The 18,461-nt window shown below is 44.3% G+C and overlaps 1 protein-coding gene across 2 annotated transcripts in view; it reads left to right on the top strand.

Annotated features, from left to right (window-relative positions):
* Positions 1 to 18,461, top strand: part of AAMDC (adipogenesis associated Mth938 domain containing) — an 80,909-nt gene that overhangs the window by 36,930 nt on the left and 25,518 nt on the right. The window contains exons 1-2 of one of the 2 annotated variants that reach the window (XM_069203921.1): positions 9,327 to 9,419; positions 9,948 to 10,110. In XM_069203921.1, the coding sequence (XP_069060022.1) occupies positions 9,979 to 10,110 (132 nt within the window). In that variant the 5' untranslated portion in view covers positions 9,327 to 9,419; positions 9,948 to 9,978. Of the gene's footprint in view, positions 1 to 9,326; positions 9,420 to 9,947; positions 10,111 to 18,461 lie in introns of those variants that run through there. The other variant, XM_069203920.1, reaches the window with a different exon arrangement.

Below are 18,461 nucleotides of genomic sequence, written 5' to 3' on the forward strand. Positions count from 1 at the left end.
CAGTAGTACCCCACATCAAATTGCCCAACAGGCCAGATCTATTGACACAACACAACCAAAAGATCAGACACCCAGATCCAGCATCGCTGAATCTAGCAATTTGGCTCCTGAAATCCTAGAATTCGGGCACTTACAACTTACCCAAGAATGTATGGAAGTCATAAAGCAAGCCAGAAGCCCATCCACCAGGCACTGCTATGCAAGTAAATGGAAGAGGTTTGTTTGCTACTGTCATATTAATCAAATCCAACCATTACACACGACTCCAAAACATGTAGTGGGTTACTTGCTTCACTTACAAAAATCTAACCTGGCTTTCTCTTCCATTAAAATACACCTTGCAGCAATATCTGCATACCTGCAGACTACCTATTCAACTTCCATATATAGGATACCAGTCATTAAAGCATTCATGGAGGGCCTTAAGAGAATTATACCACCAAGAACACCACCTGTTCCTTCATGGAACCTAAATGTTGTCCTAACTAGACTTATGGGTCCACCTTTTGAACCCATGCACTCCTGCGAAATACAGTTCCTAACCTGGAAGGTTGCATTTCTCATCGCCATTACTTCCCTAAGAAGAGTAAGCGAGATTCAGGCATTTACAATACAAGAACCTTTTATACAACTACACAAGAATAAGGTCGTCCTAAGGATTAATCCAAAATTTATACCAAAGGTTATTTCACCGTTCCATCTAAATCAAACAGTGGAACTTCCAGTGTTCTTTCCACAGCCAGATACCGTAGCTGAGAGGGCACTACATACATTAGATGTCAAAAGAGCATTAATGTATTACATTGACAGAACAAAGAACATCAGAAAGACTAAACAACTATTTCTTGCATTTCAAAAACCTCATGCAGGAAACCCAATATCAAAACAAGGTATAGCCAGATGGATAGTTAAATGCATCCAAATCTGCTACCTTAAAGCTAAACGACAGCTGCCCATTACACCAAGGGCACACTCAACCAGAAAGAAAGGTGCTACCATGGCCTTTCTAGGAAACATCCCAATGCAAGAAATATGTAAGGCAGCCACATGGTCTACGCCTCACACATTCACCAAGCACTACTGTGTAGACGTGTTATCCGCACAACAAGCCACAGTAGGTCAAGCCGTATTAAGAACATTGTTTCAGACTACTTCCACTCCTACAGGCTGAGCCACCGCTTTTGGGGAGATAACTGCTTACTAGTCTATGCAAAACATGCGTATCTACAGCGACAGATGCCATCGAACTGAAAATGTCACTTACCCAGTGTGCATCTGTTCGTGGCATCAGTCGCTGTAGATTCGCATGTGCCCACCCGCCTCCCCGGGAGCCTGTAGCAGTTCGGAAGTTACCTTCAACTATTTGTATATATATCATTTCAACCTTAAATAAGTACATACTTAGTCACTCCATTGCATGGGCACTATTACTACAATTCAACTCCTACCTCACCCTCTGCGGGGGAAAAACAATCGAAGATGGAGTCGACGCCCATGCGCAATGGAGACAAAAGGAGGAGTCACTCGGTCCCGTGACTCGAAAGACTTCTTCGAAGAAAAACAACTTGTAACACTCCGGCCCAACACCAGATGGCGAGCTATGCAAAACATGCGAATCTACAGCGACTGATGCCACGAACAGATGTACACTGGGTAAGTGACATTTTCATTTCTTAGTTTATTTTAAGAACCACAGGTTCAAGATTTACACACAATACTTTAAATGAAAGGTATTTCACTCAGGTATCTTAGTAACTTTGAATCAACACAATATCATGTACAGTTTTAGCAAAAATGGCAATAAGCTATTTTAAAACTAAACAGTGCAATTTTCAACAGTTTCTGGGGGAGGTAAGTTCTGGTTAGTTTTGCAGGTAAGTAAAACACCTACAGTGTTCAAAGTTGGGTCCAAGGTAGCCCACCATTGGGGGTTCAGAGCAACCCCAAAGTTACCACACCAGCAGCTCAGGGCCGGTCAGGTGCAGAGTTCAAAGTGGTGCCCAAAACGCATAGGTTTCATTGGGGAAGGGGGTTCCCCGGATCCTTCAGGTCCTGAGGGCTGCGGGTGCAGTGTCTTTACCAGGCATCGGGTTCTTGGAAGCAGGCAGTCGCGGTCAGGGGGAGCCTCGGGATTCCTTCTGCAGGCATCGCTGTGGGGGCTCAGGGAGGTTCAACTCTGGCTACTCACGGGCTCGCAGTCGCCGGGGAGTCCTCCCTGTAGTGTTGTTTCTCCGCAGGTCGAGCCGGGGGCGTCGGGTGCAGAGTGGAAAGTCTCACGCTTCCGGCGGGAAACGTGGAGTCCTTTTAAAGTTGTTTCTTTGTTGCAAGTTTTGGTTTCTTTGGAACAGGGCCACTGTCCTCTGGAGTTCTTGGTCCTTTTAGATGCAGGGTAGTCTGCTGAGGCTTCAGAGGTCGCTGGAACCTGGGGAACACGTTGCTGTTCAAGTTTTTCGCGAAGTGGGGAGACAGGCCGGTAGGGCTGGGGCCAAAGCAGTGGGTGTCTCCGTCTTCTCTGCAGGGCTTCAGGTCAGCAGTCCTTCTTCGTCTTAGGTTGCAGGAATCTATCTTCCTAGGTTCTGGGGGCCCCTAAATACTCAATTTAGGGGTGTGTTTAGGTCTGGGGGGTTAGTAGCCAATGGCTACTAGCCCTGAGGGTGGCTACACCCTCTTTGTGCCTCCTCCCTGACGGGGGGGAGGGGGTGACATATCTAATCCTATTGGGGGAATCCTCCATCTGCAAGATGGAGGATTTCTAAAAGTCAGAGTCACCTCAGCTCAGGACACCTTAGGGGTTGTTCTGACTGGCCAGTGACTCCTCCTCCTTGTTTTCTCATTATCTCCTCTGGCCTTGCCGCCAAAAGTGGGGCTGTGGCCGGAGGGGGCGAGCATCTCCACTAGCTGGGATGCCCTGTGGCGCTGTAAAAAAGGGGGTGAGCCTTTGAGGCTTTGAGGCTCATCGCCAGGTGTTACAGTTCCTGCAGGGGGAGGTGAGAAGCACCTGCACCCAGTACAGACTTTGTTCCTGGCCACAGAGTGACAAAGGCACTCTCCCCATGTGGCCAGCAACATGTCTGGTGTGTAGCAGGCTGGTAAAACTAGTCAGCCCACACTGGAAGTCGGGTATGTTGTCAGGGGGCATCTCTAAGATGCCCTCTGGGTGTATTTCACAATAAAATGTACACTGGCATCAGTGTGCATTTATTGTGCTGAGAAGTTTGATACCAAATTTCCCAGTTTTCAGTGTAGCCATTATTGTGCTGTGGAGTTCGTGTTTGACAGACTCCCAGGCCATAAACTCTTATGGCTACCCTGCACTTACAATGTCTAAGGTTTTTCTTAGACACTGTAGGGGCATAGTGCTCATGCACCTATGCCCTCACCTATGGTATAGGGCACCCTGCCTTAGGGCTGTAAGGCCTGTAAGAGGGGTGACTTATCTATGCCATGGGCAGTGTGAGGTTGGCATGGCACCTCGAGGGGAGTGCCATGCCGACTTAGTCATTTTCTCCTCTCCAGCACACATAAGCTGGCAAGCAGTGTGTCTGTGCTGAGTGAGGGGTCTCCAGGGTGGCATAAGACATGCTTCAGCCCTTAGAGACCTTCCCTGGCATCAGGGCCCTTGGTACCAGGGGTACCAGTTACAATGGACTTACCTGGATGCCAGGGTGTGCCAATTGTGGAGACAAAGGTACAGGTTAGGGAAGGAACACTGGTGCTGGGGCCTGGTTAGCAGGCCTCAGCACACTTTCAAATCATAACTTGGCATCAGCAAAGGCAAAAAGTCAGGGGGTAACCATGCCAAGGAGGCATTTCCTTACAGAGGGGAATTCTCAAACCTTACTCTTAAGTTTTTTGAAAGTATATAAGGTGGGGAAGCTTGACACTGGGGCAGAAGGAACTCATTTCTGAGAGTGGACGTATTTCTCAGAATAATCTCATTGGGGAAGTTGCTCCCGTCTCAGCTGTTCCACAACTTGACGTTGGCAGACAAGGATGATGATGGATTCGAGCCCCGTCATGAAGCATTTTTAATTCTTAATATCTAGCTTTACTGTGCGCATGCATAAATATACGTAGTCACTGCATATATATTCATTGTTGGTGTATTGCATTTTCTCTTATTATTATCCAATTGCAGTGGTTATTTTAGTAGCTGCATGTGTGTTGCTGCATTCAAATAAAGTACTCATGTTATTATTTTCCCATATTTGTATTTGAGGCCTGGGAAGTGCCTTAATAAATTCATTACTCAGACTAAGGGTACTGCATTCTGCGCATTAGTTTTGTTCCCGCTCAGTCTAAAGCAAAGCAGAACAAGCACACACCTCCTAAATCCACTCATTTCATGTTGTCCTGACCCTTGATGTGTATTGCTGAAATTGCTAGGAACTGAGCCTCAGCCCATGATCCTAACTGTACTGTTATCTCATTCTGAGCTTTGGATCAGTTACTCCCTCGATGATTGGTGTAAGCTACTGTTATCTTGTCAGCTGACTCAATCAGGACATTCCAATGAAGAACACTTGCTGAAATGCTGTCAAGCATATTAGAACCTCTGTAGGCTTCAACCAGTGTTATGACCTGTAACTCTCTGGTGTGGATCACTTGGCCTGAACCGCAAGGGTATCCATTGTTGCTCCCCATCCAAAAGAACCAGAGTCTGTTATTTATGCCTTCTGCGTGTCTGGATGTACTACTGTCCCTCTGGATAAACTTGTAGGCTCCAAACATCATTGCAGCTGAGATCTTATCTCTGTAGTTACTTGAATCAGCAATAATAGTAAGTGACAAGCTTGAGACAAATACTTCTTCTTGTGAGACAGTAATTGAATATGGAGTCTCTCCGTTTATCCTGTGACTATGCATGCTGTTGTGTCCATGGACCTCCATACACTTTCTTGCCATAGATTTTTGAAGTGGCCGTACACCAGATGAAAGGCAATGCAAATGAATTGCTCTCTCCTTGCAGTTGTTTAAAGATTGTTAATTTAGACTTTGTTGAGTGCTGTGAATTTATTTTGTTTGAATATATACTTACGAGGATGGTCTCCCCTGTAACAAGCACCGGCAGATTAGTGCGACACAACAGACCGCTTTTGTTTTTAATAGATATAAATTGTGTACAGCACTGTGCTGATCCTATGCTTAAAAACTTTGCTAGATAAACAGACATTTGAGGTGAGCAAATCTAGTGTGTCGCTGGTGTTGTAGAGTGCTCCTTACTAGAGCTGCTCTCCACCTAAATGTGGGAACTACCCAGAGTTCTCTCTCGTGTTGTCTTAAAATAAATATATATATATATTTATATTAATTACATTTTCTGTGCCATATGTGCTCCCAGTCTGTAATATACTGTTTTATATTACTTGCCTAATTGAGTGTTTCTAAGCATGGCAAGCCTTCCTTTCATTATCACTAAATGCACATGAAATTTCACAGCTAAAATTTTTGCACCTCCACCTTAACTCATTGACTGGTTGCACATTCTGATTATCATATACATACATATAGTTTCACTGTGCTGCAGTTCATAATCATTTTGATGTTGTGTATACATAAACATATTTATAAACTGTGATAGTCCAATCAAAATAGGTTTCTTGGAAAAGTGAAAGACCAATCTTACTGTTGGAATTCAAACCTGCGACTCACAGATAACATACAGATCTTAACAGTTTAATTACTCACTGATCTATCTCTCTAGCCATTCATACCTAGCTCTCTCTCAGTCTGGTCAAAGTTTAGGAAAAGTGATATTCAGTAATACAGTAATGAAAACAGCATCTATGCAACAATAAATATTAGCTTGTACAGTATGCGGTTAATGATATATTTCAGAATATTCTTCCACCTGGTTGCAATTAGCCCACGCTGTTGCTTGCTTTGGGTTTGGTGGCATGACTGTACCTCTTTGGAGTGCTGGCCAAGATGGGATTTGGACCGAATTTTCTCAAGTGGGTCAAATTGCTTTATGATAAACTGGTAGCTCAAGTGAAAGTGAATGGTTACACCTCACGCACATTTAGGATACCAAGAGGTACCCACCATGGCTGCCCCCTCTCGCCAATGCTATTTGCTCTAGCTATATAGGTGCTGGTAGAATGGGTGCGAATAGACGCACAGATCTGGGTTTGGCAAGGGAATAATGGGTGGACTAAACATATCTCATTATACGCAGATGACATCCTGCTGTACCTATCTAACACTGCCCTGACGCTAGTCCGACTGAAAGACATTTTTCATATTTTTGGGAGATACTCTGGCTTTGATATTAACTGGGATAAATCTCTACTGTTCTTGATAAAAGAAGGGCAAAAGGAGGAATTACCAACTCTGCCACTGAGACTGGAAACCAATAAAAGTAAATATTTGGGTACTTGGATAACTAAATCCCCTCATTCTCACAGTGAGGCAAACCTTGACCCTATGTTAAAGCAACTAGATACGGATGTGTAGTGCTGGCAGACACTGCTGCTTTCAATGCTAGGGAAAGCGGCTCTATTCAAGATGGTTGCACTTCCTAGACTTCTTTATGTCCTGCAGAATAGTCCCTACAAAATACTGGCTGCCCTGTTTACCAGGATCAATACACACTTAAGATGTTGCTGTGGTCGGGAGGCCAATCCTGAATAGCGATAAATTTACTGCAGTGTTCCAAATATAAGGGTGGCATTGTCTTACCATGTGTCCACAAATATTATGAGGCAGCGCAGGTTAGCATCCTCCACGACTGGGCATAATCCACGACTGAGAACACACAGCGTATCACCAGGATCGTCTGATTATGGGTGACAGGGGTTTTTTTGCATGGCCTGTATGGTGAGAAGCTCCACCCGGAGAAATGCCCGCTCACTAGGACAGTGGTGGAAATCTGGAAAATGCTGACAAGAGAAATGGGGTAGAAGAACAGACTAACTCCAAAGATGCCACTGTGGGAGGGTGCCAGCCTGGGTCCTGTGGTGGCTTTATAGGGCTTTCAAGGTGTGAGGGGGGCAATATTGGCCTGTCCACACTGGTGGACGTGTGGGATGCAAATGGACTGGACCTATTTGCTGTATTGAGAAAAGAATATAAAATGCCAGAATCCCAGTGGCTAAAATATTGACGCTAGATGAGGAAACTCAAGAGGATGTCCCCACTCGAAAGAAGGTTGCTAGATGGGCAGACAGATAAATGAATATTGCTGACATATTGTACCCTCATGTGTAATGCCCAACCCCCTTTGTTGAAACTGTTAGACAAATGGGAGACAGACCTTGTAGGTTTTTAAAAGGATTTGCAGGAGGCACTGGGGTTCCCTGCAGGTGGCAATTAAAGCAAACTTTCGTCCCATCCAAATACAAATAATTTACAGTATATGATACACACATATACTTGCATAAGATGGGCAGAGTGGAGGATACACACTGTCTCATAGGGTGCGGGCTAGAGGATACCACAGACTTTGGAGCTACCCCTGATTACGGAACTTCTGGGAGGCAGTGACAATATCCCTGGAAAAGGCAACGGAGCAGTCACTGGAGTTGCACCCACCGCTAGTGCTCCTGTGGGTGGAGGAGGGATCAACGGACCTTGCCCGTTATCAGAGAAAGTTGATGAACTTGGGATGCGTGCTCGCAAACGTGATATTGCACAGAGGTCTGGGATCTCCCTGCGAATACATGACTGGGAGTTGGGAATGGCACACTGCAGGGTGATGGAACATGAAGTTTATGCGGGACGGGGCTGCTCGAAGAAATTCGGGAAAATCTGGGATGGCTGGGAAATGAACACTGAGGGGGAACAGGAGTGAATTGAACAAACACAATAAGATATAGTGGGTGGGAGAGACTCCCAACATTAATGATCTTTAGACACGTCTCAGGAAGTTGGGGTGAGGGGGATCGATGGTGTGGGCAGTGGGTGATGTGGGCAGTGGGTGATGCTATAGATTCTTTGGTTCTCCAAATGTACGGGGAGGTCTTGAAGTTTCATGATGGTGAAGGGATTGGGTCTGTTCAATTAGTATCTGTTATGTATGTTGCTCTATACAAAACAATAAACGTACTTTATAATATAAAAAAATGATGTAACCGCTTAGGCAGTGTTTGCAACATGTCAGACCCCTTTAATGCATGCAAAGACTTAATGGAATGAGAACAGCACAGGCCCTAGAATCCACCTCCCTTCTCCCCCTTCCCCAGTGCGTTAAATTGGCCGGTACTGTCCGGTACGGAGTACCAGCACTTTGTTTTATTTTTAGAGGGAGAATACATGCACTTCTCAAGAAAAACGTAATACTTTGAATTGGAGAGTACCGGCACTTCTCAGAAATAAGCAGGTACTCTGGCACAGAGGCAGCTGTACTAATGTAACGCGGATTAAAGAAAATCTGAGCATATTGCAAGTGAATTCCTCCTATCTGGTGATTTTTACATGGGGGTAGTAATTTTAAATTGAATGTGTCTTCTTTAGTACAACCCTCTCCACAGCTTTCCTTGTGCAAGCACCGCCTAATAGTGCGCAACTTTCTGTAAATACAGTGCTTTTTCTGCCCTTTGAGAAACGCAGCATTGCTGACTTTCATGTGTGTTGCACCGCACAAATCTTACAAAACTTGGATGCGTGTCAATAGCTTTGAGCCAGGCACTTGAAATAAACAGAACAAAGCTGTCCTCTTGGATTCTCAGTCACATCAGCATTCCTTCGATTCGTTCTTGCTTTTATTGGTAAATGTATCTTTATATGTCCACAAACATATGCCAACTGCTAACAGTGGGACCCATGACTCAGTTGTCCTCCTTTCCTCATCATACTAAATTAGGAGGTTGCAACTGCATTCCTACTTGTGACTGCAGATAGGTAATAGCTCTAAATCTGTCAACAATGCAACCTTTTGCAGCCTCACATAGGTAGTAGGAAGATGTAGTGGTAATCTGCTAAACCAAGTATTTGGGATCAAGATTTGAGGAGGAAAACAGATGAAGGAGTAGAGAGGAGTTACCCTTATCACTGTTAAGTACTAAAGTTTATTTTAGCAAGTTTGAGTCATTGGCTGGAATCCTCTGTGCTAACGACCACAGCTTATTTTCGATGTGACATTTGAAGTGTCAGACTCAAATTTCGACTTGGCAGCAGGCATTGCTGGCTCTTGGGCAACTGTAGATAAAAAAAAATATATGCATGTCTATGGGTTTCATGCTTTTTGCTGCTCTTGGATGGTTGACTAGAAGTTTGTCTGATTATAGCACCTTACCCTGTTGAGTGACCGGCAAGACATATTAAGTCGGAGGCGCAGCGGGGGCATCTGAGTTCTGGAGCTGTCCATAGAGGATTCCAATGTAAATGATCTCTCTGTGGAAAAGATACCGCTGAAGAGAGAGACTGTCTGTTCAGAGCCTTTGAGAAACTACAGGATTGAGCAGGACAACAAACTGCAGGTTCCTATTTTATGTTTGGATATCTTTTAAAACATTCTCTTGTTTGCAAGTCTGGGTTCTGCCCAGTCCTCCCATTAGGAATAATTCTTCTTTCTGACTCACTGGCTTTTTATCCGGCCAGCCCTTCATTCCTTTAATTTTTTAATACTTTCCATGGAATTCAGCTCCTCTGATATCCATATTTCCGTTTGTGTTTTAAATGCAGCCGGCACAAGAAACCGAGATTTTACATTTTTCTGTTGATGTGTGCAATTGTACATCCTTTTTCGTTATATTCTACTGGATTTTCATCTAGACTTCATCTAATGTAGCAGAATTCCACATGAGTTTAACCTTTTAGTCTGAAATAATCTCGTTTAATAGTAAGGAAATAACAAAATATATTCTGTTGCAATTTTATTCTAATGAGGGTGAATACATTTCATAACAGGATACAAACAAACGTTATTTTGAATGATTAATAATTTCTAGCATTGGGGTTACATTTCATAAAGAGGACCCTTAAAAAAGGCCTTCTTTTCGTTTCAGGCTTGAGTTCATTTGAATAGCTGGCATAAGGATGTCTTCTCCAAACATTTCAAATCTTTCCTGGGGCAGCATGAAGGTGCAAGGCTGCCCTCAAATGTACAAAGACTGCAAAGTGTGGCCAGGAGGGAGTCGGACCTGGGACTGGAGAGAAACTGGAACCAATGTAAGATCTTCTTAATGACTTATTTTCTCAAATGAAAACAAAAGAGTTGGGGTCAAGTTTTCTTATCTTGTGTGGTGATGGGTTGTAATGCGGTATGTCTTTTATCTCCCTGCAGATTTAGTGAGTGTACACTTAGAATACAACCATGGAAGCTCCATGGAGATTAAATATAACACAGGACCAAGATAAATAAATGATGTAAAGTTAAAAGAGAATCCGAACCCTGGAGATGGGCATGACTAAGAACCTGTAGTGTGATCTCAAAGAGAGGTGCAAAGCTCAAGTGAGTCTCTTTTGCATGTAGAGCTTCTGAGTTAAGAGGTCCAGTGGACATCCCCTGCTTGCAGAACCCTGAAAAATGGAACCTGCAAACGTTGTCCTTCCAGTGTCCTTCGGTCAATAATTGATTTTTCAGGCAGTTTGTATTAAGTAGGCTGCCGGTCAATTGCACCCTTCTGTTAACTTAAATACAATCTAAACATATAAGCCCTAAGATATAACTTTATCGTAATGCTCTGTGCCTGTCAGCGGAATGTCTGATGCCGGTTCTTACTCTGAGGTCTAGTTTGGATTTCTAGTCTATCCTAGCTCTTGACTACCATTGGATTGAAGCTATATCTGACTGCTTCTGGACATATGACCGCTTCCTCCAGGAAGCCTGTAGGAGACATGCGAAGGACGTCAATGTAGTACATTCTAGAGAGCTGATTATTTTAATGCAGGGTCTTCAGACTAGTAGTTAAGAAACCATTTTACTTCTGGTCAATCATTGGTGGCAATTGCACAAAGAAAGGCATTTCTACTTTTAGGACATAAGTAATATCACAGGCTATAAACTCTGAATAGGTGGAGAAGCCACACCTATGGAAATCTGAAAAACCGTTCACTTTAGAGGACATAAACTTCTCACAATAAGGCAAACTCTGGCTTAAACACATTTTCCCCGGCAGTGCTTCACTCCAGGTTGCATAGAGTAAGTACGTAAGATTTATTGTTTAGTTACTTAAAACCATGACAAAGGTGAAAAAGAGGCAAACACTTAAAAAAAAACAAAAAAAAAACATTTCTAATGTTACTAAGTAATCATCAAAAGATTATGTACATTGTCTAGTCGTTTCGATTATTGTTCCATAGGAGCTCGTTTTAAAACATAATAGTGTTGCTACTTAAGATTTTGCTTGCTCCAGTGTGAGTACAGCATCGCTTAATGCCATTATAGTCCATTGTCAGGCATTGAGCTGTGAGCTGACCTCCTGTGAGTCACAGGGGGGGCGGTGCTGATTTATTAAATCTTGCTTTTGTGTCACCTGCAATAGAAACTTCACCAAAGCACAGTTCAACTGCAGGTCCCCAGGTGCAAAGCACGCCTTCACTGCTTGTCTCCGTGTCCGTATGCCTTTTTCATTAAATTTGATCTTTAGTAGTGCTTTTCATTCTAGTGCAAAATAATTGCATGAGCAGAGGATATGGAGGAGGTCTTCCGTGTCCTCACCACACAGACGGCAGATAGAGTTGGTTATGTCCCTCAGCCAGGGGGCCAAATTTAAAGCAACTGGGAAGGAGACCTAGTCAATACTTTAAGAATTTGTCCTTTATTTGTCTCGAGAAGCCCTGGCCTAGGTATGACTGTGGTGTCAAAGACTTGTAAGTGTGCAAAGTCATCCATGCATGAGACCTCCGTGAGAAGGCTGCTTTGTCCTCCAGTACTGACTGAGGCCTAAGCGATTTCCCAGCTGCTTTCTTGAAGGCATTGTGCAGGATTGAGGTCCTCCACAGGTCGGTGGGCCTTTCTTAAGTGAATAATCTAAGTGGATTCTGAACAGGGAGGTGTTCTTGCGTTCAAGCTCTTGCCACGTATGGTAGTAAAGAGAGCCTAGGAAGGCACCGCAGGCTTTGCTCCAGAGGTTTATGTAGGCAACGCGTCGAGCCAGGGATTGGTTCAGCAGACCAAACTCCAATCTCAATTGGGCAGGGGAGGTGAATCTCGGGACGTTAAAGATCGTCCTGTAAACTTTGCTCACTGCGTAGTTTTAAAATATCCGAATCCCTGCCTCTTTTTACTTCAGTCCCGTATGTTATTGTGGGGAGGAGCTTGGCTTTAAGCCCTTTTAAGAGGGGGGGGTGTATGAGGGCCCATTCAGAAAGGTTTTTAGTCTTTTTAGAGATAGCGCTATGGCTAGGCTATTTCCCATTAGGCTTTTCCTTTGATTCACGAAGTTCCCCGATTTGTCAATAAGGAGTCTAAGATATTTATACTTGTCTGTTTGAACAAGTCGTGTTTCACCCCAAAACCAAGCTCTCAAGGGTGCCTTTGATCTAATTGACAGTGTGCGTGTTTTGCCAAAGTTTGCTGTCAAGGCATTAGTGGCTGAGTAGTGCTGAGTGGCGTTTAGTAGTCTCTGAAGGCCTACCTCCGTATGGCTGATCAGTACGAGGTCATCGGTGTACATGAGGTATGGTAGTTCAAGGTCCCCAATTTTTTGAGGGTGCGAGTTTGTGAGGGTGAGTGAACCCACTAAGTCTGCTAGATATAGGATGAACAGTGTGGATGCCAAAACGCAGCCCTGTTTTAGGCCTTTGGTAGTAGGGATCTGCCTTGAGAGATGAGTGCCTGTGCCCGATTTTATCTGGACTCATGTGTCCCTGTGAAGGGCTGTTATCAGGCATAGGAGTGGATGCAGAAGCCCCCAGGTTTCAAGCTTCTTCCACTGCAGATTCCTGTCCACATGGTCAAAAGTGGCCTTGAAGTCAACAAAGCATAGATGGAGCTGACGTTTCAGTGTTACAGCTTTGTCGGTTAAGAAGGCAATAGCCATGATATTCGTGATGGTGCCAGTATGTTTGGAGAATCCTGTTTGAGTCGTGGGGATTATTCCCTTTTCAGTAGACCATGCAAGCAGATGATCCATTAACAGGCCTGCAAAATACTTTGCGTCGTTGTCAATTAAGGCAATCAGACGATAGCTATCGGGGAGCGACCTGTCCCCCGTTTTAAAGATGGAGGAGATTATGGACCCCTTCCAGGACTGCGGAATCGTTCCTGTCAGACCTATTTCCAGATAGAGGGGTTCGAAAATCTTTTCCCAGAAGGGTCAATTGTGCTTGAAGGCTGCAGGTGGGAGGCCATTTGGTCCCGGGGCTCCTTCTCTCTGGCCCATGGCTATCTGATTTTTTTATAGTGACCGAGTCAGTAAGTAATGGGAGCGTAGTCTTTAATAGGGGCCTGTGTGGAGAGTTCCTGGCGAAATCGTGCTTTGTGTGACCGTGCTAAGTGATATCGAGCCGTTGAAGTGGACTCCAAGATGTTTGGCCCAGACAGCTTCTGGTATATGCAATGTAATGACACCATGATATGGACGTGTGAGGTTGTATATTGTACGCCAGAAGCGTGCGCTGTTATTACTCCTTGCATCCGGGTGTAGTCTGCCCCACAAGTCTTCATTGCGGCTCCTACTGATTGCCTATTTTAGCTTATTCAGTGACTGTTTGTGGAGCCTTAGGGTTATCAAAAGGTCTGGATTGCCCAGGCTGCCACAGAGTTGCCTTATACTTGAGTTGATTTTTCTCTTTGTATCTCATAGTTCTGTCCTGTGGACTTGTGCCAGGTGAGTTACAGCTGCAGGAGGTGGCAGTCGCCTGTTAGTGATTGGTTCTGAAAACATTCCACTTAGCCTGGTTGTGAGTTGTTCCCATTTCTGCACTTCGCTGTCATTATTTGTTTCTAGTTCGAGTGCGAGATCCATTGCTGCTTTGATGACATGATCAATGTTTGATTGCCCACATGTGACACGTTTACAGTTTGTGGTGAAGGTGGTAATGTGTGCAATATTCGTTTTCTCCATTTTGGTTATCCCCAGGATGATGGATAATTCCTGTGGGCAGTGGTCGCTCTTGCTCCTGTTGTCTACATGGAAAGAGGCTACTTGCTTGAATAGTGGAAGGGAAACAAACGTGTAGCCAATTGTGGTAGAGGCTGTGGTTGAAAAATATGATGCTGCCGGAGGCGAATCCTTAGTAAATCTGCTGCTCAGGGCTCTTAGCTGTAACAATTCTAAGCCATTGAGCAAGATCCTGCTGATCTTTGTGGGACGGCCGTGTTTATTGGCCCCTTATATGGGAAGGTCCCAGGCGCTGGAAATGGCAGTTGTGGTTTCATCTGTTGAGGATCCTAATAGATGCAAATTGAAGTCGTCTGAGACAATGATGTCGGCCGCGTCGGCTATGACGCCGCTGCTTATGTAGTTCTCGAGTATAGCCACTAGAATATTAGCGTCACTGAGCTTAAGTTTGAGGTGAAGGTAGGTGTTTACGAGAACTATCTCTGCTGTGGGCGCACTGGTCGTGGCGGCAATTGACACAATATTGATGGAGGAGCAGTTGGAGTGCAAAGAGGTGACTCTAACTGATAGTGCTAAAGAGACATAAGTGGCCAGGCCACCTTGCGGGTGTCCGTACTTCGCCTTCCTGGTTTCTGGGGTGATGAAGCACATATAGCCCTGCAAGTGGAATGGTTCATCCAGCTAAGTTTCCTGCATTGGTATAATGTCAAAAGTGCTGATGTATTGGATGAAGTCGGAGTCCAGAGCTTTGAAGAGGAGGACGTTTACGTTCCATGAGCACATGTGGAGGATCTCCTTTGACGCTGTAGAGCCCAGCTTTTTGTCTGAGGTTTGTCATCCCTTGCCTATTGCAGTTGTTGATTGTTTAGATTGCATAGAGAATAACTGTTATTTGTCCTGATCACACTTCATTTACCCTTAACTGAAGATACATCCAGACAATAAGTGCCTCTTCCCACTAGTATCCTGATTATTACCAAGGTGACTTGCAACATAAAACCAACTCCTACTCTCTGCTCCCATCCACCTCCTGTGAGATCTATTCATTTACGCCATTCATACCTTATTATAGACATAAGATGAGATATATAAAAGTTTATCTAGCAAATTGCATACATTGGAACTACAAACAAACTAAGATCCTGTCCTTCATAACACGCCATTGGTAGTTCATGGTCTGTGAAGCAGAAATAAACTGGACTATTTCTTCAAATGGGATAAATAACGCCTCAGAAGGTTCCCCAAAAGTATAATTAAGAAAAACAGACCTTTTTCTCACAAAAGGTGTAACACTCACTGAACACCTCTCTCGAATTGTTTGTTATATTTGAGAACTTTCACTCCCTATATCACTTTGAAGAAAGCCTCTGCTTCAACTACTTCCCGTCAGCTATGTCAATGAGCAGCAAGGTCTTGTGAGAGGCAACCTTTCACCAACCCAAGCTGCATCCAAGCACTAAGTGCTGCTATGCACCTGGGGCCTTAGTTAAGGCTACATAATTAACTTTTATTACACCACAGATGAAACACACCTTCTGTTCGAAGTTACTGTAGCCACACAGACCTCCAGACAAAAATGTATGCATTGGTTCGCTCTTAACAATAACTGAACATCTATATACCAGCCCTCTGCAATAGCATCTAAGCTTTCTGAATTGATGCAGGAACTGTTTGGCAGGGGTCAACATCTCCAAAAAGCCTGTCATAGCCCTGCTGTCCTTAATGAGCTTTTAATGCAGGTGCACCAGACTGCATGGCTGCAAGATGGCTGCATCTTAGAGAGGCTCCACTGGTCATGAGAATGATCCTTTTATAATCCATCTGTTAGAGCACACATCCTGGCAAGCAACTACAGCCTTACAACTGTCTGAATCCTGGGGCTGAAACTGAGGCTAGATGTGGTGAAGAGGACCCTGCAGTGTGGTTCTGTGACGACGCTGCCACAGTCCTAGATCATGCCACTAGGGCACCCTGCCTAGGAGGACTGCATATGTGAGGAGACTGAGCATCTGTGAGGAGCATACTCTGGGACTTGCCACCAGACTTCCGTTCCCGGTCTGGCAAAGGAACAAGATCTGTGAAAACTACCTATTCATAAGACACACAGCCTGGCAACAATTGACTACAAGATTGACAACCTCATGGACACGCTAACACCGGATGAAAGAGAGCCTTGATAAACACAACGGCCATATTGATCAGGAAGAGCAGAGAGTTTCGGACATAAAGCGTGATGTTCATGGATGAAGCGTAAAAACTGAAACAAATGGAGAAGCTACTGGAAGTTATTCCAGCCAAGAACGAAAACTTAGATGCCTGCTCCCACTGCGGTAACATACGCATGCCGGGTGTCCCGAGTCAATGTCAATTAGTAGAATTGATACCACATGGCAGAGATGCTTTAAAAGTCTATTCAGTGACTCCACCTTTACTCGCATGTTTTTAGTGGAACGTGCACACCGATCACTGGGTTGTGGGCTTCCTACTGTTGCACCATGTTGCCCCATGAAAGCTAGAATGATGAATTTCCAAGACCATGACACGTTTTGCGCATTTGTCTAGGGAGCAACAGGCCCTTACACGTGCAGGCAGGCCTGTATCTGTATACCCAGACTTCAGGCGACGAGGTGGAAGTTTCTGATGATTAAAATAAACCCAAATAAGGCAGGAATTCAGTATACCTTACTCTACCGTGCCAAGCTTTGAACCACAATCAGGGGTGGAGAGCAAGTGTTACCCATTCCTTCCCCCCTTCTCACCATGCCCCCACCCTCAAACGGGTAGCTAAATTCTACCATAGCTACCTTTCAAATGCATAGGTCTGAGATGATGGGGGTGCTGTTGAGGGCCTTGCCTCTCTAAGCAACAGCATTTAATTGCTCACCTTCCTGTCTTCTTTGCTGTACTGACTGGAGCATCAAAACGAACCGGCTGTTACATATAGTTATCTATTGTTATGGGTCCCTTGTTTTTTGTGAGGGATTGACTTCTAAGACCACGTCCAGACGACTGCTACTTTGAAACCTCTTTCCACAGAATGAACCATTGTTCTACACCAGTGGTTCCCAACCGTTTGACTCCTGAGGACCCCCACTGAATTACTACTGGAAGCCGGGGACCCCCAAGCAATTTGTACAATTTAAATTTCAAACATTAAAACAGCAGTTCACAAAGAAGTACACACCACACAAATACTCAAATTACTAAAGACATAATTATTTTTTTATTGAAAAATATGCAAATATTGAAAAGTTTTAATAGGAAGGTTGGCGCTACGTCTCAGCGACTAACTTTTCGAAGTTTGGTTTTATTTAGGAAAGCCGAATCCGAAGGTAAAATTCTACATTTCACAAGCGATTTCTGTTTTTATTTTTTAGGTTCATAAGATTTGAGAAAACTTTTTCACATTAATTTGTGGTGATAAAGTGAAGTAAAATACCTGGGGGCCGCAGGCCACAGGTTAGGAACCACTGTTGTACACCATGAGTAAATGCTGACAATAAGCAACATAATGGACTCTTTGTCTGCTCGTTGAGCACCTAATACACTCGACCACCTGCTCCTTTACCGAGCAGCAGCTGACTCTAACCAGCCATTCCTGAAACATTCTCTGCTAATTTTTGTTTTTTTTGATGTTTTTTTCTAGCTTGTTTTGTTCCTGTATACTGTATGCTAGTTGTTCGTTATGGCATTGTGTTGAGATTCACAGTCCTGTCTGGAGATACATTTTGGGTGTATTTCTGAAAGGCAGTTGGGTCTCTTCTTTCCTCTGATGGGTTTCTTCCATTGGAGTGGGTGGCAGTCCAGAGGGTTGCGACCACTGGTACACCTACCATGCCACTTATTTTTCATCCGTGATGCATGTGCCTCCATGGGGATAGATGAGATACTTGCTCAGTACACTGCCCAGTCTCAACCCCAGGTTCTTTACACCATTTCCTGCTGTTTACCTGAACAGAGAGGCCTCTCTGCCGTGGATTTTGAACTATATTTATGTATGCAGGCCAGTTGCATGCATTATTGATGATACCGCACTCCGGTCTAGCCCTGCACTGCGGTTGAGGCTGATACAGCAGACCTATACCGTCATAATACAGTGATTTTCTCATCAGCCAAGAAACCTATAGCCAAGATTAATGCAGTCAGATGTACTGTCTAGACCTGGGAAAGGTTTAGGTGCAGAGTATACCTTGATCAGCTGTAACTTGGCACTCAATCCCAAGTTACCTCTTACTAGAGAGCCCAAGGCATGTAAACCCGTGCAGCATCTTAAACTGGTTACCCTCAGGGACCCATACCCAGGATACAAGTTATTTTTACTCAGGGAGACATGATCCAGGATAGATCACACCCAACTTAACATATTTTTAAGTTTTCAATTTGTAGGCCACTTGCTGACATTCACCATGCTGGGGCACTGATAGATTTATCACCTCAAGGAAATTAGTATCCCAGCAGTAAACTGCTGTGCAGCAACAAGCACCAATATGCGCCCCTCATGCTGAGGGAAAA

The sequence above is a fragment of the Pleurodeles waltl genome, chromosome 8 (assembly GCF_031143425.1).
Source record: "Pleurodeles waltl isolate 20211129_DDA chromosome 8, aPleWal1.hap1.20221129, whole genome shotgun sequence".
Lineage (NCBI taxonomy): Eukaryota > Metazoa > Chordata > Amphibia > Caudata > Salamandridae > Pleurodeles > Pleurodeles waltl.